Source organism: Fistularia commersonii, chromosome 9 (assembly GCF_037954325.1).
Source record: "Fistularia commersonii isolate RoL2024-O1a breed Wild chromosome 9, RoL_Fcom_v1.0, whole genome shotgun sequence".
Taxonomy (NCBI): domain Eukaryota; kingdom Metazoa; phylum Chordata; class Actinopteri; order Syngnathiformes; family Fistulariidae; genus Fistularia; species Fistularia commersonii.
The window spans coordinates 818,879-846,786 of NC_141292.1; the positions used below are offsets into that span (position 1 = coordinate 818,879).

The 27,908-nt window shown below is 49.6% G+C and overlaps 1 protein-coding gene and 1 long non-coding RNA gene across 2 annotated transcripts; one reads left to right on the forward strand and one right to left on the reverse strand.

Annotated features, from left to right (window-relative positions):
• Positions 1–501: 501 nt before the first annotated feature.
• cabp7b (calcium binding protein 7b) lies at positions 502–27,888 on the forward strand. Its single transcript, XM_086151773.1, has 5 exons — positions 502–752; positions 22,523–22,666; positions 22,736–22,848; positions 24,276–24,423; positions 24,501–27,888. The coding sequence occupies exons 1-5, from the start codon at positions 644–646 to the stop codon at positions 24,626–24,628; spliced, it is 642 nt and encodes a 213-aa protein (XP_086007899.1). The 5' UTR covers positions 502–643; the 3' UTR covers positions 24,629–27,888.
• On the reverse strand, positions 21,911–24,684 carry LOC147230868 (uncharacterized). The gene is made up of 2 exons (XR_015106556.1): positions 23,369–24,684; positions 21,911–23,274 (listed from the first exon to the last, which is right to left on the reverse strand). It is a non-coding gene; the product is annotated as an uncharacterized LOC147230868 (long non-coding RNA).
• Positions 27,889–27,908: the final 20 nt, after the last annotated feature.

Below are 27,908 nucleotides of genomic sequence, written 5' to 3' on the forward strand. Positions count from 1 at the left end.
AGAGAGAGAGAGAGAGAGAGAAAAGAGAGGGAGGAGGAGGAGAAAGAGAGGGAGACTCGGCGCGTCCTCGTCAGACCGGAAGGGGGTCACCCAGGATTCTCCAGAACAAACCCCAATCAAGTATCGATCGCCGATTCGGCCCATCGATCATCTCCTCCCGCTTCACCCGGTGATGAGGAGATGCCGAAGGAGGCGGGAGGGGTGAGGGAGACGGGAGAGGACGGTTTCTGGGAGGAAGACGCCTCGTAGAAGCCGCGACATCTCTTCCTCCTCCTCCTCCTCCTTCTTTCTCCGTTGATCGGAGGATGGATCGGAGTCACGCCTGAAAGTTGGAAATGTGATTTTCTTTTTTTTTCTTTTAGGGAATTTATTTTTTCAAGTCGTGCTTTTTCTCTCCGCGCAACAACACTATTAATATTTTTCAATTTTTTATTTTTATTTTTTTTTATTATTAATTCAATTTTTTTTTGGAGGTGATATCCAGAGTGAGCGCCGGAGCTCCGTTTTTTTTTTTTTTTTTTTTTTTGTTTTTGTTTTTTTTTCCGTGGGTCTGTGGAGGCGCGGCCGCCGTGGGTGTGCGCTGCAGCTGCGGGAGCAGGGTTTATGCACGCCGCGCCGCCGCCGCTGGTTTCCCCACGCAGAGATGCCAGTGCGCGCCGTGACCACCAGGTTCATGTACAAGGGACTTTGCACTATCCCGGATGTCCTCACCTACCGGAGCCCCGTCAGCCTGCCAGAGGACGAGGTGGAGGGTGAGTCCGCCGGCCGGGACCCCGCAGGGACCCAGCAGGGACCCGCAGGGACCCCGCAGGGACCCCGCAGGGACCCCGCGGAGCTCCGGGCTCCTCTTCACTTTGTTGGAGAGGAACAATCCGTTTCTTCTTACCGTCCGCGCTCCCGTTCGAGCCGCGTCTCTGCTTTGTTTTTAATCTTCATTTGTGATTTTTAAAGGGATTTTTTGGTCCTTTCTGTTTTTTTGGCTCTTGATCTTCACTCGGTCAGGATGTGGGTGCAGCCGTCAGGGCTTCCAGCTCACAGCCAGAAGGTCCTCGGTTCTATTACCACTTTCTGGGCGGCGTTTCCGCGGTCGCCCCGTGTCTTAGCGGGGTTCCTCCAGGTTCCTCCAGGTTCCTCCAGGTTCCTCCGGGTTCCTCCGGGTTCCTCCGGGTTCCTCTGGGTTCCTCTCTGGTCCAGACGTGTGAATGAGAAAGTGAGCGGTTGGATGTCCGGGTGCGATGGGTCTGCAGCTGGACCCCGAGCGTTTGAGGTCTTCCAATGGTTGGTTTGACGTCTTCAGGCGAAGAAGAAGAGGCTCGGAGCCTCCTCGCGGTGAAAAAGGGAGGATGGACTCACCTGATCTTTCTACCTCAGCTAAAACCTGCAGTTTATGAATATTTAATTCACTTTTAATTTGCAAAGATGGCCTCCCGAGGCTGTGACCTTTCAAACTCGCCGCGGAGCGTCGGGGTCAAGGATGTCGTGACGTCTCACTTTCGACAGAAATCTACAAAATCAGCTTCCCGCTCTGGATTCCGCCTCCTCAGGAAAACTCGCTCACAAAAACGGGTCGCGACTCGACTCGGGACCCCCAAATTTCTCCCCTTCGTTGATTAAACCTCGCCTTCGACGGCGTTTTCAAGTCAAACGGGTCAGAATACGACAACATCGTCTGCATACAGAGAGAGAAAATCCATCCCTCTCATGCTATTAATCTTGCGCTCTCGTCTCCTTCGCTTTGACGTATGACATTTCCTTTTTCCGCAATCAATAATACAACAATGACCTGATGTCGCCGCCGAGCCAACCCCCCCCCCCCCCCCCCCCCCCAGCACCCCCCCTTTAGAAACCGGTTTACAATGAGGAAGCACAGCTGGCCACGCCGGACAGATAAGTCATATCAGATTTGATATCGCAAAGTCCTTTTATGCGAAGGGAATTCCACCCCCTCCGCCCCCCCCCCATCCATCTGTACCCCCCCCCCTGCCCCCCCGAACCCAGCTGCCTGCCCTTGCTTCGAGACGGACGTTTGACATTGAAAATCCGCTATCTGCGCTGACGACACAAATTTAATTAAAAGGTTTCGATATGAAGAGATTGAAACAATGGCGACTCGTCGGGGGGGGGGGGGGGGGGGGGCAACGCCTCCGACCACAAAGAGATGGAGGATTAATTGAGGTTGGCGTTGGCCTCCCACCTCGCCGGGGGAGGAAACGGCGAGCCGCCCCTCAGGTCGCGTTCAGAGTGTTAAGCAGCCCTTTCTGCTGAAGGTGCCAAAGACTCTTCTATTATCTGCGCCCCTCAAACGTCACCCCGTCTCCCCGACACTTCCTGTTCCGGCCCCTTCCTTCCTCTCGGCGAGCCTGACAATAAATATTGTTTTAGCCGCTGAATCTGTAATTACCGTCGGTCCAAAGTTCCCCGATTGCTCAACTCCCGCAATTATTCTCCCTAATCATGTTTACGGTAGCGGCTAACGGCGCTCCCCCTGGACGTATCGTCTGCGCCGCCATGTTTGGTCTGATCCGGAGGGATAGATTACAAACCAATCAGTGAAGTGCAATAAATTCCACTTTGAGAGGCGCTTCTTTTTTTTTGGTTGGTAACAATAACGTCAAAAATAAACCAGGTGGCTCTGTTAAAATCCGCCTCCTGAAAAAAAACATCCTCGGCCACCGGGATACGGGATCCAGGAGACGCTTTCAGCGGCGCGCTGGCGATGTAGCGCCCCCTACTGCTCGTAGCCGCCCGCCTCCCCCTCCTCCCGCCCGCCGTCTGACTGTTTGGATTGGAAAGCCGGTTGCTCATTAAAAGGTCGGCAGCAAGGTCGAACCCCAAATAATTTGAAAATCCAGGCTCGCTGTTCGGCGGCGGCGGTGCGCGGGGAGGCTCGGAGCCCAAACCCCCGCGGATGGCGGCGGCGGCGAGGATGGACCCTTTAAAGGTTGGCGGTTGGATTCCCGGCTCCACGTGTCCAACGAAAAATGACCGGAAAAAGCGTCCCGGACGACGGATCCGTCTCCCTGACGACGACCGTCCGATGCTTTTCGGTGCAGAATTCACTAAAATTCATAACATTTAAATCCCGTGGGATTTCTCCCTGGGTTCCGTCCAATCAGAGGACAGCCTGCTTCTGTTTCGAGCTGTCGGCTTGTTTAATAACATCACGCCGGCTTAAAACTGTTGGAAACATTAAGGATAACAAAAAAAAAAGCACCTGAACTATTACACCATTAATCTGTTACTTTTTGAGATATTGCAGCACACACACACACACACACACACTTTGCGGTGTAACAGGTGTTATAGATCCAGCTCTCCAAAGCCTCGGCGATGTTGGTCTCTGCTCCCACAGGGCAGATAAAAATGATGCCTGTCTGCACAAACGCCTCGGTGTCTGCGGGGGAAAATAAACAAACAACTAAATAAATAAATGAATCTCACGACGGCCCCTGAAGGCAGCGAGGAGAGAGAGGGCAAGGGCTGTCTGGCAGTCTGACGATCTGACGGTCCGACGCCGCAAGTCGTCGCCGCCGCAAGTCGTCGCCTCTTTCCCGGCGGAATCGCTTCGTCCTACATTTGAAATGAGAGGGTGAACCGCCACGTCTCAGTGTTCCGTGTGAACGAGAGGCCGAGGTGATTCGTCTCTGCACGGCGTGAACGACAGGGTGAACGCTTGTATGTCCGCGTACGACGTGTGAATGAATGAGTGAACGCTTGTATGTCCGCGTACGACGTCGGCGCGAGGGTGAATGTCGCTTCTCCTCTTTATGAAATGAGTCAGAAGGTGAACAGCTGCTCTGTGAAATGTCTGAATGAGAGGGTGATGTTTGTCTCTGTGAACAGAGTGAGAGGGTGAGTGCTTGCAGATCTGTAAGCAACACGTGAATGAATGAGTGAATGCCCGGTTGTCTCTACATAACATGAACGAGAGGGTGAATGGTTGTACGTTGCTGTGACGGGAATGAATGAGTGAATGTTGCTTTTCTGTTTATGACCCAAGTGAGAGGGTGAATGGTTGCACGTCTGTATGAATGAAAGGGTGAATGGATCCACCGGTCCACAACCTCCAGAGCTCTGGCTGCAGGATAAGCGCCGTAGATAAGTAATGAATGAATGGATGAATCAGTGAATGAAAGAATGAATGAATGAACAACGAATGAGTGAATGAATGAATGAACAAATCAGTGAATGAATGAACAACGAATGAGTGAATGAATGAATGAGTGAATGAATGAACAAATCAGTGAGTGAATGAATGAATGAATGAACAACAATAAGTGAATGAATGAATGAATGAATGAACGAGTGAATGAATTAATGAACAAATCAGTGAATGAATGAATGAATGAGTGAATGAATGAACAAATCAGTGAATGAATCAACAACGAATGAGTGAATGAATGAATGAATGAATGAACGAGTGAATGAATGAATAAATGAATGAAAAGTACTGCTAATATACGAGGCGCGCTGCGCTCGGCGTGACGGCGAGCTGCTCTTTTTTTCACCCTTCCATTTGTAAACGTTCTCAACATCTGCAGAGAATTCCATGAATTCCTGTCCCGTCCAAGGACGCCGGCTCCTCGGCACCTTCTCTGCAGGGTTCAGACGGGACGCAACAGGTGGACGGTATTCTTTGGCCGAACGGCGGAAGGGCGGTTTATCCTTTTCGAGCTTCTGGGCCGACGGCGGACCCGGAGCGTTTCAGCAATCCGCGGTCGTCCGGGATGTTTGTTTTTTTTTTTTTTTTTTGCGAGCAGATGGTTGCTCAGGTAGGGATGGGTCAGTGCCAAGACGTCCTGCTCTTCCCTCGCACCGGCTTCCGGTCCCTTCCTGTCAAATGGGAGAATACTTGAATGGTAGCAAAGCGCTACGCTTCAGAACGTTGCCTTCGACGCACTCGCGCTTCTGTCGAGTACGAAGCCGCAAGTGCTTCCCGTTTTCCTGAGCGCGATGCACCCGAGGGCCTCCGTGAAAGGAGAGATCGATGGCGGCGGCGGCGGCGGCGCTCCGCCAGCGCCAATTGATGTTTGGATTTACGCGGCCACTCACTGTAAATGCCGGCCTCTCGTATTCACGGGGGGTTTTAGCACATTAGCAAGATTTATTTATTCTATTTCTAGGCCGGCAAATCACAACACAGTCGTCCAAAGACACTTTCCCTGTCGAGCGAACTCTTTAAGGTGATCTCCGGCGCCCCGGGAGCAGGCGTTTGGCAACGCCACTCGGAAAACACCGGCTTTTAGCGGGAGGGAAACCTCGGACGGAAACCTTCTGCCTCGACCAGTCGGGGTAAAAAGTGGACAAAGAGACGGCGCGAGATGGAGATAGAGGCGGTTTGAAGGTCGGGATTATTAGGAATAACAACAGCGGCCACGCGAGAAGCCTTCCAGTCGGTAAACAAACGGTTAGCTAATGATGCTAGCGTTCACTTGTACTCCATTTCAAACAGCAAAGGATCTGCTGCCGCCGCAAATCCTAGTAAACAGACGGATATCTTAACGCCACACGTCGACTTAGATAAGAATCTCATTTTACGGCTGGCTGGCCGCGGCGTCGGCGAGGCTCGCTGTCAGCCGTCGCCGCAGCGGAAGGACGCCAACACAACAGGAACTAAGCGGCGCAGAGGACGGGGACGCCGCCGCCGCCGCCGCCGCCGCCGCCGCCGCCGCCGAGCTTAGCTCTCAGCACAGATGGAAGGTGTTTAGCCGCGTCGTAAAAAGTCCTCGCGTGTCATTCTATCGGCGGCAAAGGTTCCCGATCTGTCGCTTGTTTGGGAAATGGATGAGTTTACACTCGACGGCGCCATCAGATAAACATTCGGCGATGAGATCGAGTCAATGTTAAACGTCCACGTTTTGTCCTCGCCAATAACAACAACAACAACAAGGTTAACAAGAAGGGGAAAAAAAGTGACAGTTGTCATTCACGGTGTAGCGTTCCCACGGCAACAACGGCGAAGAGCGAAACGTCCTCCCGGGGAGGAGAGTAATGTCTGGTCATTACCGTCCAGGCAGACGTCATTTACAAGATGTTAATTGATTACGGGATTTCGTCCTTACTTTGGCGTCCGCGGACGACAGACGGCTTTTATTCGCGGCCCGAACGGGAGGGGGAACGTAAACAATAAAATAACAACAACTTTGAAGAGTCACCAAGGATCTGGAGTAATTAAATGTGAGGCTGTCATTCAGTCTTTGTGAAGTTTGCAAGGGACGGTCTGGTAACACACACACACACACACACACACACACACACACACACACACACACACACACACACAGCGAGTCAAAAGGCATCTCAAAGTGAGTAAACTGAATTTGTCAACTGTGTCAGGCTGTGTAAGACCATTCATTCATTCATGAGCTACACTGCTAATCTTGCACTGAGTGTCATGTGGTGTGTGTGTGTGTGTGTGTGTGTGTGTGTGTGTGTGTGTGTGTGTGTGGTGTGTGTGGTGTGTGTGGGGGGGCTATCCTTGTGGTGATCGGCCACTGGGAGCTCCAAAAAATGTTGAAATTTAAAACGAATGAACACGGCAAGTAAGGCTACAAAACAAACAAAACAAAATATGTGTTGCATTTTTTTAAATCGATGAAGTGAAGAAAAAAACAAAATGACATTTCTGCACGCAACTAAACATTTTTGAACTCCGAAAAATAATGATATTGGGTTGAAGGTTACTTTGAAGCAAAATACTCAGTGTCCGTTTGAGTACTTCTTGTATTTATGAAAAAAAAGCCAAACTTAAATGACGCACCGGCATAGTTAGCTAAAATACAGCGAAAAGCGAAAATACAAAAAGCGAAAACACAATCGTCTCTGCGCAGTCGCTTATTAAGAGCGACAAAAATATTTCAACAGGTTTTATTTAGATGTTACAAGATCGCAATAATGTTGTAAGTGCGACGCCGCGTCAAAGCCGTGGCGTCTCTCAACCACCGCTAATGGATGTTTTAGCGAGGCTGTTGGCGAGTTTTATCGCCATGGTTACTAACACCTTCACCCGGAGTGGGTCGGCAGGTTTTGACCCGTAAAACGTGGATGTTAATCTGCAGGTCAGCAGGAGCTTCAGACCCCCATCCTGTTTTCTAACGGCTTCTACTGACACTTTCTGGAGCTTTCTAGGGCCCGGGATGTTCTTTTCCTCTCTGCCGCCCTCTCGGCTTTTAGTGCTTTCTAAAATAAAAAAATAAAATTAAAAAAAAAGGGACATTCTCGCTCTTGACATTTCAGCGCAAAGAATTCCGCTCTGAACATTGTGCTGGATTTCCATAGCGACGGCTCTTGTGGTGTTTTTTTTTTCTTTTTTTTTGTGGCGGCGGCGGCGGCTGACGTGGGCTAGCATTCATCTCAGGCTAATCCCCCCCCAGCTATACCTATTAGGAGATGGTGCAGCACATTTACAGCAGGGCCTTTTCTAATGCGAAGTCCTTCTTCTTCTCCTGCGTCACCTCGCGCCGCGACCGACCCGAACCCGTGTGACGTCCCACACCGATTCACGTTTGCTTCCAAAAGAAATGGAAAGGCGTCGTTTTTACCGATGTCATTAATTTATAAGACACCACGTCACCCGATTCATGTGCTTTACACGTTACAAATACCCTCATCTTCAGATTGTCGAGGGCACCGGAATATAAGCTGCACCTGCTGAAAATAACTCAACAAATCTATATATATATAATATATATAATTACACAGAAACATTTTTTTTTTTTACTTTTAATTAAATATATACCGGTAACATCCACAAATATGTACTGGAAATGCTTTTTTTCCAAACAGTGCTGATGAAAAAGATGAATAATAAATAAGACACGGAAAATTCCATCCATTTTCAATCCCCGCTTTGTCCTCCGCCAGCTGATGGCTATCTCGCTCCTCCTCCCGCGCGCTAAAACCAATAAAAGTCGTCTTCTTCCGCGTCGGAATTGAGCGACCTCAGAATTTCATCGGTCGGATGTGACGAGGCTAAATGTTTAGCGGGGTGAAGCTCCTTAGCCCCCCAAAAATCTATCGATTAGCCGCATGGTTGTTAAAGCTGCAGTGTTCAAATTGTGGGAAAAAAGTAGCGGCTAATAGTCCGTAAATGACAGGAAATAGAAACAAATCTAAAATTCAATAGAGATACCCCTAATTCAAATTAGAAATCAGGTACATAAGTGAATAAATAATAATAAGAATGATAATAGAATAAGTACCTCTACATGAGTACCTCTGTCGCTCAGCTAGGCTAACACCGCGCAAGCAAATGTAGCACAATCCAATATGACGTGCAGCTGGCGAACGGAAACAACGCCGTCTCTCTTTCATTTTGTGACGCATCGGTCCGCTCTACTCGCCAAATAGTTCCCGTGCAAAATTACGGCGCAAAATGTGCACGTCGGAATAACGGAACGAGACTTTCTCGATAAATTTCCGGGGGAACGGCGGCAACAAAAGCCGTCAAACAGGCGGAAAAAGGGCGGCCAGTATCGGGTTTTCAACACAGAAAGGACGGCGGAGTCAGTCTCAGCTGAATGACGGCCCGGCGTATAGCATTTAGCTAACTATGCTAAATGCTAACTATGCTAACAACCGATCATTTGAAGGCTAGCCGCTAACACTCTGCAGAAACTCCTTTATAATCCATCAAGCCACTCAAGATTGCATGAATAGCAAGTTATGTAGTGGTGTTATAAAAAGCAAAGAATCATTGTAAATTGTTATTCACACTAATTGTAAATAAGCAGAAAATGTGGACGACATCAAGAAGACCATCAACGTGTGAAGGAACCTGGTCGATCAGCACCTTCCAACCCTCCGGCAGATGTCTCCTTCTTTTTTCATCGATGGATTTCAAGATTAAAAAGTAGGACAATGGAAACAAACATTTCACCGCTTTCATATTTCATGTTCTCATCTGGATCTCGATGATGAAACATCAGCGGAGTTTCAAATTGCAGCAGTCAGAGGAGACCTCTCTTGGGCATCAGCCACCAAAAATCACTTTTAGAGGAGAATTTGGAGGAAATAAGCGGAAAGTAGTCGGGGTTGTGAGCGCTTGATGAGAGGAATACGGGAGGGAGATTCACAGGGAAGCAGGAGGCGGAGATGTGGAGATGTGGACAACAGAACGACAGAATGCTAACTGAGAACGGTGAAAGCAAGGCGCGATGAAGTCTGATGGATCCACCTCGGGCTCCAGGAAAACCAGCTCCGTCTCCTGGACACAACGCCCCCAGATGTTCTCTTGGGACAAAATGGACAGAAGCGGCGAGATGTGGAGCAGCAAAGAGGTCCGAGATCTTCTGGCCAGAAGGGTCTCCAGGGCTCGCAGAGGAACATCTACATTTTGGACCACAATAAGCGCAGAGTTAGCTAACGGCCAACGGGTGAAGATAAAAACACTCAGACCAGCTGATGGTCCACGGTTGTTATTGAAGGAACGCTGTGGCAGCTTCCACCTCGAGTTCCTCTTCTTCTGCTCCGGTGGTTTGTTTTTGAGAGGTTCCCCTGGGGGAGGCTACTTCCTGGAATCAACTTTGACTTTGCGCATCTTAGAACTTCTCTTCCCGAAGGCGTCCGCAGACGTCTGGACGGTCGTGATTCACCGAGAGCCGCTGGACTAGACCTTCGATTCGGTTTTGCAAAAAGGAATCTCCTAATGAGGCCCAGGATCAGAGACCTCCTGTCAAGTTTTGCATTCTCTCAAGGAGACCAGACAAGGTCAGGCCACTTCCGGAGCATTAGCATAGTAGTGCAGGTGGCGGCGGCGGCGGCGTTAGCGCTGTGGACAGCAGGGGTTTCTCTGCCTGCAGGACCTTTGCAGCAGGTCGCCGTCAAACATTAGCACTCCGGTCACGTCTCTGCGGCATCGGCGGGTCCGACGGGGGGCCGCCGTAACGAGGGGGCGGAGAAGAAACCACCGTCCGAATCGGCGGGACGGTCCAGCGCTGCCGGCGGCTCCTTCAAACGGCGTCTAAAAGATTAATTCTTGTCTGAGAAGAAAAGGTCAACCAGTATCTACTTCTCGACACGCCACAAACCGGGGGGTGATCAGAAATCTACACCACCGGGGCAAGAACATCCCATCAACCGGCGGAGGAAACAAAAGATCGAAATACAACTCATTAGGAAAGCCTCGAGGCCTAACTGGGATTTCGCCAAATCAGAAAAAACACAGGAACGTAGAACAGGAGGAAGACGACGACAAACGAAAGAACGTCGTCATATCGTTGTATGTTGCTGGTGGTTTGAAGAAACTCCGAAGGGAGTTTGACAAACACCAGATACCGGTACATTTCAAACCCTGAGGGAAGAACAGGAGCACCCTGAGGACCAAACACCCTGCGAGAAGATGGAGACGCAGCGTCACTGAGGATCTCAGATGTCTTCATCCAGGAGACCAAACAACGACACAGGAGAGCCTCCACCACGGTCCACCTACACCTGAAGGACAAGGACAACTCCTCTGAGGACAGCAATGTCCATGTGTCCAGAGAAGACAGATGGTTGGAGAGAGGAGTCCAAGAAGCCATCTTTGGCGACCAAACAGATGAGTTCTCTGTTTCAGGAGCCTCAGACACGACCTTTCACAAACATACCACGCCGTGGCGGATCAATACCAAGATGGGTTTGCACCCACGGACCAGCCCGGTCTGCAGCCTCCAAACAACCAGGGAAGACCCAGCACCAGACCCAGCACCAGACCCAGCACCAGACCCAGCACCAGACCCAGCACCAGAAGCAGTCCTGGTGACGTCCACATGAGCCTCGGTTCATGGGATCCAACAGGTTTCCCTCTTTGTTTGGCCTTACCTTTTCACATCCAGGTTATCCCACTGAGTTGCTCTTCTGTTCCAACCAACGACACCCCCGTTAGCATAGCAACCTCCTCACAGCTAGCTTCTGCACATCAACTCTTCAAGTTGCAAAACCAGCTGCCGTCACCTCGACCCGCCCAAAAACCTGGCACTTCTATTCAGGAACTCCACACAGGTCATTAGAAGTGAAGACGCCTCTCTGCTGAGGGCTGAAACATCTTCAAGTGAGGAAATTCAAGTCCAGTTGCCACGACAAGAAGGTTTCCACAAGCACAGACCGGGTGTGTTCACCTCCCCACGGGACGCTTCATTTTTGACCTATTTCCGTTTGTTTGTTTTTGTTGAGGAGTACCTGACAGGTCGCGGAACACGAATATAAATCCAGACGTGGTACGGTGGGAACTCTTGAAGATCCAGGGTGGGGGAGGAGATGCCACCAGGAGGGCTGTTTGTTAGCGATGTGTTTGTGACTGATTCGGGTTAAGAGATGGAAAAAGGCGTGAAGTTAGATGGAAGGACGGGTAGAAGAACGTGGCCTCGATAGGTTTGCCTCCTCGCTTGATTGATTGACAGCAGACCGGATATGAAGCGTCAGCTGGAGGTTTAGCAGAAACACAAGGTCAGGAACGAGGAACAAGAAGAACCGACGTCGACATGAAGATCTCCGACGACGAGCCGTCTCTGAATAATGAGATCCAATTAGAGGCCGGGAGGAGGCATACATACATCACCCGACTGCGGCGTGGCTAACGTATTAGCTGGAGAGTGTGTGTGTGTGTGTGTGTGTGTGTGTGTGTGTGTGTGTGTGTGTGCAGAAACTGGATGCAAGGTGTGGTGTAAGATTCAGGTGGAACACGGTGAAGTTATGGGATGTTCATGGAGGTCAGATGAGGAAGGACTGAGGTCCCAGAAGGTGTGTCCAGAAGGTCCCTGCTTGGATTCCCTCCAGGTTCCTTTCAGTGTGGAGTCTCCATGTTCTCCTCGTATCTGCGAAGGGTTCCTCAGGGTTCTCCAGCTCCAATGCGATGTGAGCAACAGGGGAAAACCTTCTGGCCTTTCTCACGCTTTCTCAGGGATTCACGGGTCCGGCTTTGGCGGGCGTCACCAACGTGGATGAAGTTGGTCTCGGATGGAGACGCGTCCTGCAGATGCTAGCTTTAGCATAACGTTTCCCAAATCAGACTCGGAAATCACGGCGGCACAGCGAAAAGGTCCGGGTCGGATTCCCAGTCTCCATGTTCTCACCGTGTCTGCCTGGGGTTCCTCCACGGTCCAGGATGAGAGGGTGGACGGTTGGACGAGGCTCTGATTGGTCCAGGATGGCTCCTGGTCTCCGACGACTCCGAAAGCAGGATTAGCGGCCGCGAGAACGAACGAAAGAACGAGCGGGCGAGTTCCTTCTGGCTCTTGATATCCAAACCGCCTCGGTTTCCTTCTCGGACCTCCAGCCGAGATGAATTCATCAGTTCTTGCACGAACGAGGCGTGAACGTGTCCCTGGAGACCCCAGAAGAGCGCCGAGCCCCCAAAGGAGATGTTCGCTCAGCTAATCACACAGCGAGCGGATCGGACTGATCACACATCGGATCTACTGAATCTTCTTGTTTTTAGCTTCAGAACCAAACCCGCTGGTCCCTCATGAGCATCTCCGCGACCTCCTGGGAGGTTCATGTCGCCTCGCCGCCATTCACACCCCTTCTGACGGACGGGATTCATCTTTGTTTGTTTTCTTCTCCCCATCCTTCTCGTCCTTCTCGTCAAAGCGTCATCAAAACATTATTAACGGTTCCTCCTCTGAAGGAAACGCTGGGATTTATCGCTTGTCCTCTTTTTTTTTTGTTGTTGTTTTATTTCCCCCGACCAATTTGCGGTAACTACCTTAATGAGTCAATTACGCTCTTGTGTTTAGGAAATTTACATCCTCACTTCGCCAATTAAGCCGGAGCGATCCGGACGTCTCTGGACGTGACGTCGGGCTTTTGCCGCAAGCTTCGCTAATCTGGGTTTTTTTTTCCTCTTTCTGAGAAGGAGGACAGTTTTTTTTTTTTTTTCTTCCCCGACGCATTCATTTGCATCCCTTTCATCAGTGCAACCATCTGTGTGCTTAGAGTGACGACCCGCCAGAAAATCCAAGGAAATCAGGAAACGCAAACGCTCAGAGGATGGTAACTATCATAACTAGCTGGTAGCGACTTTCACTTTTAACTGGTTTAGATTAAAGCAGGGGTTTTTATGGGTCTGTCGACCTCTTGAATTCATGCGAATCATTGTTTACAAGCAGTTCTGGTTAGCTAGTTAGCTAGCTAGCTAGCTAGCTTGCGTGTTAGCTTGTTGGTTCAGGCCACATATTCATGCGGACAATTTAAATGCAGTCCATATTTTTGTTCAAGGTGGATCAGGGATCTCCTCTGAGCCCCTTCTTCTTTGCTATGGCTTAGAAAGGGATCTCCAAGATGATGTTTGCAGACGACACTGTGATCTGCAGTGAGAGCAGGTGGAAGGAGATCTCCAGAGGTGGAGGTTTGCTCCGAGGAGGACGGGGATGAAGGTTAGCAGCAGCAAAACAGGATGTGCATGTGTGGAGGACAGGAACCCAAGAGGAACGGTGAGGCTACGGGGAGATGGAGAAGGTGGAGGAACCTTCTGGGCCCCTTCTTGTCCTCAGTGGTGATGGACAGGCTGACAGATGAGGTTAGACAGGGATCTCCATGGACCGAGATGTTTGCAGATGACAGTGTGATCTTCAGTGAGAGCAGAGAACAGGTGGAGGAACATCTAGAGAGGTGGAGGTATGATCTGGAGAGAGCAGCGGGAGCAAGACAGGATACATGTGTGGACGAGAGGAACCTGAGAGGAACCCGACAGGAACGGTGAGCGGAGATAAAGAAGGTGGAGGAGTTTAAGTTCTGAGGGTCAACAGTCCAGAGCGATGGACGGGGTGGAGAAGAGGTGGAGGAACGTGAACAAGCAGGTTGGAATGGGTGGCGTGTCAGGGGTGATGGAAGGTATCAGAAGGTAGAGAAGATGAAGGTGAGAGCACAAACACTGAGGAGAAGATAGACAGTAGAGGTGGAGATGTGGAGGTTCCTCTGTGAGAGCGAGGAGGATGGAGAGGATCAGGGTGAGTCCACCTGAGGGACAGCATGTGTGAGATGTTCTGGAGATGAAGGCACACTGAGATGGTTCGGACATGGACAGAGGAGGGATGGGGAAGGATGCTGAGGGTGGAGGAGGTCTGGAGGAAGACCTGAGAGGAGCTTCATGGATGAGGGGAAGAAGGACAGGAAGTGAGAGGAGAAGGTTAGATGGAGGGAGATGCTGCAAAAACAACTCGGATTTTTATATTAGGGACAATGTGATCCTACAACGTTCACCGTGAGGGACCTTCACTTGCGTCCAGCAGATGGTTCCAGTAGGACGTGTGATTCATCACGAGTCGTCCTTCTTCCTGTCAGTCCACGGTTGTTGTCTTCAAGTTAAAAAGTTCTCAAAAATGTGTGGTTCCAGTATAGTTCCAGGAAGTAGCCTCCTTCAGAGGAGCTTCTGTGGCTGTGCATCCCCTCTGGCGGAGAGGGACCACGAGATGGACCACTGGGTCCTGCACCTTCAGCTCCACGCTCCAAAACGAACCCCTGACGGACCAGAGGTGTGGACACCGTGGAGGTGGAAGCCGCCACAGCATTCATGGAATAATAACTATCAGATGGTTGAGGTGTTTATCTTCACCTTGCTGAGAAGCCCGTTAGCCGTTAGCTAACTCGGCGGTGATTCTGCTCCAAAGTGTAGATGTTTGAAGCAGGACAGAAGAGCTTGGACCTCTGGGTCACTTCTCCTCTCGCTGCTTCTGCTGTCCACTTTGTCCCAAGAAAACATCTGAGCAGTGACCAGGATAGCTTCTAAAACAGCGCTCTACAAGAAGTATCAGGTAGTAGCTTATGAGTTCCGTCCCGCCCGGGAGGAGGAGCTCGGATGGTTCCAGGTTCCCGGGGTTCTTCTGCCGCCTGAATACACCGAGAACCCGCCCGCTTCCTGAGAAGCTTGGAGGAGCTGCAGAAGCTCCGACAATGTTCATCTGCTTGTTTCCCAGAAGCATGACTTGGAATCCGTGATGTTCTGACAGACGTCTTTGGGCTGAAGATCATCGTTGGAAACACGCGCTTTTAAATCCGCTGTGTGAAGAACCCTGCTAGCCGTTAGCTAACGCCACTTATTCTGGTCCAAACTGTAGATGTTCCTCTGCGAGCCGTGGAAAGCCCTCTGAGGTGGAACGGGTCAAAGAGCTCAGAGGTCTTCGGCGCCGCCTTTCTTGCTGCTTCTGTCCGTTTTGTCCCAAGAAAACATCCGAGCCGTGACCAGGATCACTTTTTAAAATGTGGCTCCGCAGTCGATGAGAAGAATCTGCTCGTGGCCTCGGCTGGTGAGCTCCACCAACTGGCACCAAGGAGCTCCAAGGGAAGCCTAGAGACACCCCGCCAGGGAGGAGGAGCTCAGATGGTTCCAGAAGCCCGGGTTCCTGGGGTTCCTCTGCCGTCCGAATGCGGGTTCCGGAGAAGATGCTCGGAAATGCAAAAAGTTCCCGGGGTGAGAAAGTGTCCGAGGACCAGGCACTCCAGAGGAGACACGGTGACTCCCTGACATATTAGATATAAGATGATACAAACAGTGGACCCTTGAGATACCCATCCCTTTAGATACCAGTTTTTTTCAAGATGCAAAGCACAATTCCAGCACATTTTATCCTTGAAATACGAGAAAAAACTTCACGATACGAATACGAGAGCGAGAGAATCAAAATTGGAAACGCCGACACGCCTCATGACGCCGGCGCAGCTTCTGAATGGACTCGCCGCTCTCGCCTTGAGGAACATCTGGCAGCTTCAGCCGCCCCTCGGACACTTGGTCCACCTCGTTGGTACCGGACGCGGATCTGAAATTATTTCCGTAGCATTTTAAGAAACGGGCAAAAGCAAACTTCAAGTGTAATCTAGCGACAGCGGCTCAGAGGAAAATTCAACCCAAAAAAGAAAAGCTAGTGAAGAAAACTAAAACTCTAAAGTAAAATTAATTGAACAAAGTTAATAATCATCATAAGTTCATTATAATGTTGATTTTATTGTACGTGTGTGTTTTTGTCTCAGTGTCTTATCTTCTTGGCTTCGTAAGCACAATTTACAACACTTTACAATAACAATGATTTTCTTTTTAATGTCCCTTGCATTATTAATAGCCTTCTTTTTCAGGCTTTTTCCAGATGAATGTCCTTATTTTGTGAGTTTTTGGGTGGTTTGGAATGAATTGATTCATTTTCTGTTACTTGAAATGGAGAAAATTCATTGAAGATCCAAAAAAGAATCCTCCTCCAGACTTCAGGAACAGCTGAATGTGGTATCTTCAGAGCAGGGCTGTCAGATCGCGCCGGATCTGGAATCAAACACCAGCGGGTCTTGTTTTTGTCTGGACAGGCTGGTCCTCCTGAGAAGGTGCGGCGGCGACACCTCGAGTCAGGACAGCCGGTGATTATCTGGGAGCTGCGTGTAATTATGGAGATTTATGAATAATTCAATATTTCCCCGCCGCCGCGGCAAATTAGGCCGCTTCGTTTGTTTCATTTGTTTGACGTCCGGACGGGAAAATTCGGACGATCTTCCGAACTGCGGTTCCCGTCGGACGGGGTCGCGGTCGGCGTGGAATCTGACGCGGGTCTCGGCAGGAAGGGCGTTAAAGATGCAGGACTACAAGATGCCAGATTGTGCGCCGCGAGCTCATGACATTGACTGAAGATGGCGGAGGAACCAGACCTCGCAATCTGCCAAACCCCACGGAGGCGACCGGCGTCGTGACACCCGGCAGAAAAACGACCGCTGGCGCTCCGGACGCCGCTCTTCAAGGATGTAGTGGCGGCGGCGGCGGCGGCGGCGAGAGGCGTCCCTTGGGATTCACCTTCATGCGGCCCTGCAGGAGCTCTCGGTGTCCAGTGAAGTGAAATCCTGCTGGTCTGGAAAACCTCTGGTCAGCGGCTGCTGTTTGTCATCATTACCAGCTAAACGACCTCACCTTGGAGTTAGGGAGGTAACCAGGCGAGGTAATCCGCCCGCATTAAGCCATCCTTGAGATGCACCAGGCGTTCCGGGTCAGCGCCGCCACCGCCGCCACCGAACATGATTGGGCAGCAATTTAGTCCAAATGTTTTCCGGCCTTTCAGGCGTCAACGTTCTGAGAGGTGTTGGCTTCACGGTTGGAGGAGCTGATGGTCTGAGCAGATGCACGGTGGAGCTCCAGGTGTGATGACGGTATGCTTCATCTCCTGGACCTTCTGTCTCTATCAGACTCTTGGTTTCTACCTCCTTTAACCCCAACCGGTCCAGGCAGAAGGCTGGGATCTGCACCAGGTTCCTGGACTGGTGCTTCCTCACCGAGCGCTCGCTCCTGTCGGGTCTCTGTGGATCATCTCAAAGGTGTGGTCCAGCGGCTTGAGGACAAGACAGGGCCAGGAGCTGGAGGTGGCAGAGATGAAGATGTGGAGGTTTTCTTTGGGAATGACCAGGATGGAGAGGATCGGGAAGGAGTCCATCGGAGGGACGGCCGGTGGTAGATGTTTCGGAGAGAAGGTCCAAGCCAGACTGAGATGGTTGGGTCATCGACAAAGGGATTGTGAATATATTAAGAGAAGGATGCAAAGGTTGGCGCTCCAGGAGGTCTGGAGGAAGATCGGAGAGAAGATCTACTGATGGAGTGAAGTGAGATTGTGTGAAGGAAGAGGACAGAGAAAAGGGTTGGATGGAGAAAGCCGATTGGTTGTGGTGACCCCTGAAGGACGAGAAGATCTTGAAGGTTGGGTCCACAGAGTGTCTTCAGACAACAATGGCCTGATTGGACGCCACTTCGAGGACAACCGCCCGGACTTGAGGGACGCCTCTGAGACGGCAGAAGATCAAGATCCCGGCTTTAATCGCTGTTAATTTGCCGCCACGAGATGTTTCACGTCTGCAAACGTCGGAGGAGAAAAAGCAAAGCGTCCAAAACGACGCCGCGACTGTTTTTCCCAACTCACCCGACTTTGTGGCGAAGGACGGGATTTACGATGTTTATTTGTTCCCAGGGTTCTCCAGCCCGTTGTCACTTTAACCGCTTTCTTATCCACCTTGGCCATCTTGGGGAATCAGGTGACCTCCTCCTTCTTCTTCTTCTGTGCTCCCTGATGCCTCCTCCTACTGTCTGAAGGATCTTCACAAACCCACTCCTTGTTGTTTAATCCGACATGAACTCGAGCTCCTCACGGGGGGGAGGAGGGGAAGATGCCCAGATCTGAAAGCCGGGACTTGAAAGTCCTCTGACCTTCAGAGCCAGATGAAACAAATCACGAAGTCCAACAGATCCTCCTGACCTTTCTGTCAGGAGAGAGTGATTCATCGGGGTTGTTGTTGTTGTTGCGTGGGTGAAGAACGTCCACGAGCTTCCGGGCAATAAAAGCCAGCCGCCGTGCTCTCACGCAGGTACCTTTCCAACGATGATCTCCAGCTCGAAGACGTCCGTCAGATCATGAATCGCTCCGGATAGAAAGTTTGCTTTTGTCCGTTTCTTAAAATGGAAATGATTTCAGCATAAGATGTTGAATTGGGTTCAAACACGGCCGGTCTGCACTTTTTCTGTGAGAGAGCGAGCTCGGAACATCTCGCCAGATCTGCTGACGCTACCGGCGACCTGGACCGAGTGGTGGATGGTGGCAGAAGCTGCCAGATGTTCCTCAAGGCGAGAGCGGCGAGTCCATTCAGAAGCTGCGGCGGCGTCATGAAGCGGGAGCTCGCTTGTTGGTAGCGTGCAGAAGTTGAATTTTGATTCTCTCGCTCTCGTATTTGTATCATGATTGTTTTTGTGTTTCAATGATAAAATGGGATGAAAAATTTCTTAAAATTTCTTGACAATTTAAGACCCGCTGGTGTTTGATTCCAGATCCGGCGCGATCTGACAGCCCTGCTCTGAAGATACCACATTCAGCTGTTCCTGAAGTCTGGAGGAGGATTCTTTTTGGGATCTTCAATGAATTTTCTCCATTTCAAGTAACAGAAAATGAATCAATTCATTCCAAACCACCCAAAAACTCACAAAATAAGGACATTCATCTGGAAAAAGCCTGAAAAAGAAGGCTATTAATAATGCAAGGGACATTAAAAAGAAAATCATTGTTATTGTAAAGTGTTGTAAATTGTGCTTACGAAGCCAAGAAGATAAGACACTGAGACAAAAACACACACGTACAATAAAATCAACATTATAATGAACTTATGATGATTATTAACTTTGTTCAATTCATTTAACTTTAGAGTTTTAGTTTTCTTCACTAGCTTTTCTTTTTTGGGTTGAATTTTCCTCTGAGCCGCTGTCGCTAGATTACACTCTTGAAGTTTGCTTTTGCCCGTTTCTTAAAATGCTACGGAAATAATTTCAGATCCGCGTCCGGTACCAACGAGGTGGACCAAGTGTCCGAGGGGCGGCTGAAGCTGCCAGATGTTCCTCAAGGCGAGAGCGGCGAGTCCATTCAGAAGCTGCGCCGGCGTCATGAGGCGTGTCGGCGTTTCCAATTTTGATTCTCTCGCTCTCGTATTCGTATCGTGAAGTTTTTTCTCGTATTTCAAGGATAAAACGTGCTGGAATTGTGTTTTGCATCTTGAAAAAAACTGGTATCTAAAGGGATGGGTATCTCAAGGGTCCACTGTTTGTATCATCTTATATCTAATATGTCAGGGAGTCACCGTGTCTCCTCTGGAGTGCCTGGTCCTCGGACACTTTCTCACCCCGGGAACTTTTTGCATTTCCGAGCATCTTCTCAGGAACCCGCATTCGGACGGCAGAGGAACCCCAGGAACCCGGGCTTCTGGAACCATCTGAGCTCCTCCTCCCTGGCGGGGTGTCTCTAGGCTTCCCTTGGAGCTCCTTGGTGCCAGTTGGTGGAGCTCACCAGCCGAGGCCACGAGCAGATTCTTCTCATGGACTGCGGAGCCACATTTTAAAAAGTGATCCTGGTCACGGCTCGGATGTTTTCTTGGGACAAAACGGACAGAAGCAGCAAGAAAGGCGGCGCCGAAGACCTCTGAGCTCTTTGACCCGTTCCACCTCAGAGGGCTTTCCACGGCTCGCAGAGGAACATCTACAGTTTGGACCAGAATAAGTGGCGTTAGCTAACGGCTAGCAGGGTTCTTCACACAGCGGATTTAAAAGCGCGTGTTTCCAACGATGATCTTCAGCCCAAAGACGTCTGTCAGAACATCACGGATTCCAAGTCATGCTTCTGAGAAACAAGCAGATGAACATTGTCGGAGCTTCTGCAGCTCCTCCAAGCTTCTCAGGAAGCGGGCGGGTTCTCGGTGTATTCAGGCGGCAGAAGAACCCCGGGAACCTGGAACCATCCGAGCTCCTCCTCCCGGGCGGGACGGAACTCATAAGCTACTACCTGATACTTCTTGTAGAGCGCCGTTTTAGAAGCTACCCTGGTCACTGCTCAGATGTTTTCTTGGGACAAAGTGGACAGCAGTGAGAGAAGAAGCGACCCAGAGGTCCAAGTTCTTCTGTCCTGCTTCGAACATCTACCTTTCGGACCAGAATAACCGCAGAGTTAGCTAACGGCTAACGGGCTTCTTCACAAGTTGAACCTAAACACCTCAACAATCCAATAGTTGTTATTCTTCCACCTCCAGGGTGTCTTCCTCTTCCTCTTCCTCTTCCTCTTCCTCTTCTTCTTCTGGGCTTTTTCAACAGTTCCTCAATCTTTTCCATCCGAAAGTGACTATTGGAGTCCAAGTTGACACCAAAATGGTCAAATCAGAATCACCCCAAGACTCGGGTCTGATTCCTCCGGCTTCCTCTTCACATCGCTGGTTTCTGCTGGTGCAGAACAAGAGGACGGACGTCTGCAAAGCGCATGTTGATCTTGAAGAAGATGCCGTAGGGAAGAAGTTGACTGCTTTTAAAGAGGGCATTCTTACGGCGCAGCCTTTGTTTAGTTACTTTGATACATCCACTCCTGATAGCGCCAGACAATCAGCAGTCCGTCCGCCGCCGAGCCGCCGGGTGAATCCATCATTCGTCAGAGGAACCAGAGGTCACCGCGTCCAATCCGGAGGAAGATAACAAAACCCGGCAGCGCCGCCGGCTGTAATTTAGACAAATACGTTGCGCCTGATCTGTCGTCGTGCCGCGCCGTCGGTGTCGCTACTCCGGGAGGACCTCGGCGGCCCGTCGCCGCAGCCTCCTCCATTTCCCCGCGGGGACGCCGGCCGCCACCGGCTATCAACCCGAAACAAGGAGTGTGTCATTCCAGTGGACAAGATACTCGGCGAGGTCGGGCGCGCCGCTGGATTAGCATACAAATTAAAAGCTCAGGGGTTTTTTTTGCGCGCCAGTGAAGGTATGGATGTGTGAAGGCAACAGCTGGTACGGTCAGGCACTTCAGGTGCAGATGAGGTTCAAATAAAGTTCATCCAAGCTCTCCACGTCGGGTAAAGGATATGAATTCGCCTGTTTCCGCCTTGAAATCTGTTCGCGGCGCGCAAAGATTTCACATCCGCGCGCCGGTTTGTGGTTTCTTTATGGATCGTGACGGGCGAGCGGCGAGGAGTCTTGCGTACGAGCGGATCTGCATCAAAAAGAAACGCCGCCTTCGCGTCCGATCCGCCGCTGCTCTTTCAGAAGAGCGGGAGGAGGCGGCGGCGCCGAGAGGAGCCGAATGGCGATGTTTACCAGAAAGTTGAGGTTAATGAAAGACGCGAAATCCGTTGTCGGTGTTGGCAGAAGCTGCGAGCAGACCAGCAGATGGCTGGTGCAGTCACCAGAGAACTTATCAAGAGGTGAACGGCGTTCTACGCTGTTAAAATAATAATAATAATAAAGCAGCTTCCACGAAGGATGTGAGAAGGTTCAGGAGAAGGACGCAAGTAAACAAAGATAAACAGTCAGTTCTTTTGTTCTGTCTTTCTTGCAACGAGTACTCGGACGGGTTCGAAGCCTCCGATGGACCTCCTGCGTGTCCCAGACAGCCGATCGTTCACATGTTTGGATAATTTAGGGTCTCCGGTGAAGCTCCTGCATGTGTTTGGACTGTGTTTGGTCGGGGAGAACATGGGGGATTCCACACAGACAAGCTGTGTTGGATCTGTGAGGGATCTTTTTGCACCCAAATCATGACAATAGATACTCTGGACTTGTATGCTGCAGCCAACAAGTGGGTCCTCAGCTGTGCTTTGAAGACCCGACAGATCAGGTCTGATGTCCAGGAACAAACTGTTGGCGCCAACGGTCATTTTCTGGACCATCAGGACACAGAAGAGTCAAACCCGGCGAGGGCAGTGTACTTGTAGGCAGCTTCGCCAGCTCAGACGGTGCTTTTCCATTGGCAATTCCAGAGGGGAGGACCAACACCTTGAAGTGTCGGAGACGGACGGAGGCCAGAACCGGAGTCAGGTGTTCAGGTGGACCTGCTCCGGTCAGAACCTGGCCTCCTGCTGTCAGGACCGTTTGCAGGCCTGACAGCACGATGCTCTTCTTGGGCAACCTGAAGAAAAGGGCACTACAATAATGCACTCACAAAGTCAGGAACGATCTTGGTGTCCTTTGGTGACGAAACACGTCTAGATCTTTCCTCACAACAAACCCCCAGAAAGGTGCCGGCAGCTCCGGGCCTCCTCCGTTCCCGCCGCTAACACGCTCGCTGCTCTCCTCCAACAGAGATTCGCGAGGCCTTCAAGGTTTTCGACCGAGACGGCAACGGCTTCATCTCCAAGCAGGAGCTGGGCATGGCCATGCGCTCCCTGGGCTACATGCCCAACGAGGTGGAGCTGGAGGTCATCATCCAGAGACTGGACATGGACGGTGAGCTCGCGTCCCGTGGCTCGACGGGCGCCGCCGGCACATTTGTTTCATTCTGTTGTGTTCCATCAGGTGACGGCCAGGTTGGCTTCGAGGAGTTTGTCACGTTACTCGGTCCAAAGCTCTCCGCCGCAGGGATGCCAGATAAATTCCACGGGGCCGACTTTGACTCGGTGTTTTGGAAGGTAAACGTCTTCATTACATCATGAGACCTCCCTCTCTGCAAGCACTTCCTGCAGGTTCATATCAAATCTCTGACTTCCAACTCATTACCCGTCGACCGAGATAACTTTACAACAAGCTTAATCGGAAAAGACTCGGTTATTTGGACGCTTTCATGGCTTCGGCGCTAAACTGATTTGTTGTGTTTTTAATACACTAAGTGCTGCATTGAATCACAAGTTTGGAGAAGCTTGAATGAAGGATGCACCTTTCCACCTTAATACATTTGAACATATATATATATATATATGGTTTTCAAAGAGATGCTGGCAGGGGACGGGCACTGGGCCCAAAAAACTAGCATCCATGTTTTGTCAGAGTTGCTGATTGTATCTCGCGGTGTTTCCGGACGTCAAAGCGGGAAATGACTCAGGCGATGAAGGAGTCGGCTGGAGGTGAAGGACAAAGACATGAGCTTTAGTTGGACTCAAGTCCAGGACGTCCAGACGAGTCTGATGAGTCCCCAATTCAAGAGATACTTACATGAGAACTTCATCGATTTGTCTCGGCTCCACAAGCGTGACATTCTTGAAATCCCTGCAAGGAGAAGCTTGGACAGGACGTCGCCTTAAGACTCGGACACGGCAGTGAACAATACAAGAAGGCATCGCTTCATATTCCAGCACCCTGATCCGTGGAAGCCAACGCTACTGATATCGTTAGATATATAAAAGAAACATTGAATTATTCATTCGTTTTTTAGTGTAAAGGAGAGCAGGTACACTATAAAAGTCTTTCTATGTGATGAACCGTTGCTTGAAACAAATCATGATGAACAACCAGAGATTCATCAAGAAAAGTAAGTGCAATTTCAACAACACTCCTCCTCACTTCTGTCTTCACTTCTCTGTGCATTTTGTTGTATTTTTCTCCATAACGAGTCTCCTAGCGCCACTGAAACTTGCTGCTTCCACGCCGAGCATACAAGTTTCTTATTAACCTCAACCAACAAATAAGAAGTGGCCTATTTATCTTGGCAAACCCAACACTCCATGTCCCCGTTTCTCATTTTAAAATAAAAATAAAAAATATTTACAGACCCGGAAGGAGCATTGCTGCCATCTGCTGCAAGTTCTGCGTCACATGGTGTTGAGCCTTGTTGCTAAAACTGGCTAAAGCGGACAATATAAGAACTGCATTTTTATTTAAAAGTTGTTCATGATTTTAATGTTGTTTTTTTTTAAATTGTTGATTAATTCCACGGACCGGATTGGACCCCCTGGCGGGCCGGTAGTGGCCCACGGGCCGTACGTTTGCCACCCCTGGTCTAACCACTGCACCGCCGTGCCGCCCAGTGTTGAGAGAAGAACATCGTAGATGTTAAATGTTCCTCAGTGAACATTTGTCCCCTGGGTGGTTTCCCCGCTCATGAAAGCTCCTTTCCCTCCAGTGCGACATGCAGAAACTGACCGTGGACGAGCTGAAGAGGCTGCTCTACGACACCTTCCGCGACCACCTCACGATGAAGGACATCGAGAACATCATCATGACCGAGGAGAACCACCTGAACAGTCCGGAGTCCCACGTGGCCATCGACAGTAGGTCACGCCGTCGCACTTCCGTCAGATCTTCTCCCACCCGATGTTCTCACATGTTCTCCTCAATCTTCCCTCAGCGAGCCCGACGCAGCAGGAGAAACATACATGCGTGCGCAAAAGCCTGATCTGTGCCTTCGCCATTGCGTTCATCATCAGCGTGATGCTCATCGCGGCCAATCAGATGCTCCGAAGGGGGATGAAGTAAACCCGGGAGCGACGGACTCTTAAGAAAGGCGACCAAAAAAAAAAAAAAAAAAAAAACCCTCGTATCCGGCGTTTTTCAGTGTTTTGGCCCCTAAAAGACTCACGAGGATTCAATCCCAGCTCGTCTCCACCACGCAAGAAATGATGTCACGAGGCGGCTCGGCGGGGCCGGCGTCCGGGACGCCGCCGCAAAACATGGCGGAACGCAAGGAGGCGTCCGAAGGGCTGATTAGCATGGAATCCAGCCGCCGTTTGTTTCGTTTTTTCCCCCCGGCAGGAATCGGACTGGAGGTTTTCTGTGATTCCGGCGCGGCAGAACGCGGCGACCGCTTCCTTCCGGGTCCCGGACTCGGTTATTATACAGACGCATTACTCATTTTCAGGCATCCACCATGACCCTGACGGCATAAAACCTCTCCGTTTGTCTCAAAGTTGCATCCGGTCCCCTGGAAATGGATTCAACGATTCCCCGCAAATTTTTCTTCAAATCTTTGAATGACAGTCTGGTCTTTTTTTTTTTTCTCCAACAATGGAGGAGGTTTCGCCGCTAGTTGTACTTCATGCTCCTTTGCAAACATTAGAATTAGCATGCTAAGCTACCGGTTCGACCGCCAAACATCAGCATGTTGATGTCGCGGGAGCGCCGGCATGCTAACGTAGCAGCTGCGGCGCCACCGCACTTTATTTTGTCGGATGGTGAAACTGTCGAAAGTGAAAGTGAAAGTGAAAGTGAAAGTGAATTGAAATCCAGGGAAACGGGAAAGAGGAGTCGAGTCGGAGTTGCTTTGTGATGCTAACCCAAGTCTTCCTCGAGTGTGTGTGTGTGTGTGTGTGTGTGTGTGTGTCCTTTATTTTCCGGTGAACACCAAAGGGGAATACAGCAAAAAAGAAAACATCGGGGCCGTAGTAAACGCGACAAGAACACGGCGTCTCTTACAAATAAAATATTGATCGGTGGAATTGCTGAACGGCTGACGTTTACATCATTCCTGACATTTCTCCGAACTTTAATACCTGCTGAGAAATCAAGTATTTGGGGAATCTTTGTAAGAAATATCTTGAACAAAACCCACATTGTGTAAAAGTAGGATTCATGAAGGTGATTCTGCTGGCTTCTCCCACCGCATCTCCAGAACATCTAACATGTGCTGGACCTCTGATGGATCCTCTCCATCTCTGCCTCCTGTCTTCTGAAACTCATTCATGGCGCCTGACACTTTTCTCCAACCTGATGCAGATGTTCCTCCACCTCTTCCCACCCTCACATCTTAAAGTCCTCCACCTTCTCCACCTCCCGGTAGCCATACGATCCCTCTCTGTCCATCTCCTCCCTCTCCAGATCACACCTCCACCTCTCGAGATGTTGCTCCTCCTGCTCCCTGCTTTCACCACTGATCACAGTGTCATCTGCAAACATCATCACGGAGATCCCTTCCTGAGCTCATCTGTCAGCCATAGTCAAGAAGAAGGGGCTCAGAGGAGATCCCTGATGCCCTCCCACCTCCACCAGCAAACCTCCACCTCCTTCCATGCATGCTATTTCCATTATAATTCTATTTATTGACCAAAACATACACATTTATTGTGTCAGAATGCTGCATCTTCAAATAAAACACTTGTGGAGGTGGTGCATTATGACATGTGAGATAAGAAGGTCACGCTGAGCTGCTAACCAGAGGCGCAGCGGGTTATTACAGAATCCCGGCGTGATTTGCAAATAGAAGTTAAAAAAAAAAACATTTCGTTCGATCATTTCCCGACACCGAGCGAGTTCAGCAGACGTGTTTCTGAGTATCTAAAATCGTTTCTCCAAATCCACCGTCAGACAGAAAAATCACAAAATCCTCGCCGATCAGATAGATTAACGCAAAATGTAGACACCGTTCTTCTCGCACAACCTGGAGAAACACCTTGTTAGACTTCGCCTGGTGTCACTTCTCCAAGATTGTGCGACGGAAGCGACCAACCGACAAACTCTGTGCTTTACGCGGAATCCAACGCTCTTGCATGCACATCAGATTAGATGTAGGTGTGTGTTCTATCTGTGAGATCATTCTGAATTATCATGTATGTACTGGAATAATTATGCAATTTGCAGAGTGATCCGTTGCAAAAAAAAAAAAAAAAGAAAAAAAAGAAAGAAAAAAAAAAAAGGACATTTTCCTGTCAGTGTGGACTTGTTGTGGATATGCCGACGATACCATGATATTATAAGATGTTGCGGAACGCTGTGATAAATGAGTTAACATATCGTGAAAAGTTTTTCCGGCTTTTCCATCGGACCACTAAAAAAAAAAAAAAAAAAAAAAAAAAGATTGTTTGAAATATAACACGGTTATATTTTCTTACTCTGCAAAAGTTACACGTTAAAATCTATGGAATTTTATTATGAATGTAGCAGAACGTTTTCTAGAAAAACATGGTTAAACAAAATTTTAAAAAAAGCACTATACATATATATATATATATATATATATATATATACATATATATAAATATATTTATTTTTCAGGTTTCTGATTTTTTTTTTTGTATTATTTCCAGACTGGCTGGACTTTCAAATGCAAGTTCTCTTAAGGTCATGCACTTTCATTAACTCCTCTGATTTAAAGGTTCATTTTCCTGAAAGCTTTTTTTTTTTTCCTGAGAGATTTACAAATGACTATATCTATCTCACTCTCTCTATTTTTTTTCTTCCTTTTCTATATATCTTTTTATCTGGCGGGTTATCCGGCGGGGAATCATCCTGGCAATAATAACTGGCGTCCGATCTGGTGTGTTGTAGCTGTTCCTTGTACACACCGCGGCAACATATCATGTAAAGGTTTATGGGAATGTTTAAATATAGTGGCCGCGCCAACATCCTGTTTGTAGCCGTGTAAGCTCGTACCTTGTCCTCTTCCGTTGCCGTGTGCTAATATTCAGATTTCCGTACTCTTGTCCACTGGTTGTCTTGATCGTCCAGACTATGATTTGAGGCCGTGGTCGTCTTCTGTCCGGTGCCTTTATTTACAATATTTAAAGAAGAAAAAAAAAAACAACCTGCACTATCGTTACCTCATGGTGGAGGACCTTGAGAGGAAAATAAAAGGACGTTTCTCAAACGACGGCTTCCGATATCGACGACGCTCCGATTGGCGGATCGTCGGAGCCCCGCCCCCAAGAACGCGCACCTGTTACCATGACAACGACAATTATACACTGATGTAAGTGGTGTCTGGATGCATGTGGTCCAATAAAAACAAAAGGCATTACCAAGAAGCCTGAGCCGTCGTTTCCTC

Coding starts and splice junctions, on each gene's coding strand:
- cabp7b (XM_086151773.1), top strand. CDS start 644: ATGCCAGTGCGCGCCGTGACCACCAGGTTCATGTACAAGGGACTTTGC. Junction 753..22,522: donor GCCAGAGGACGAGGTGGAGG/GTGAGTCCGCCG, acceptor CTCCTCCAACAG/AGATTCGCGAGGCCTTCAAG. Junction 22,667..22,735: donor CCAGAGACTGGACATGGACG/GTGAGCTCGCGT, acceptor GTGTTCCATCAG/GTGACGGCCAGGTTGGCTTC.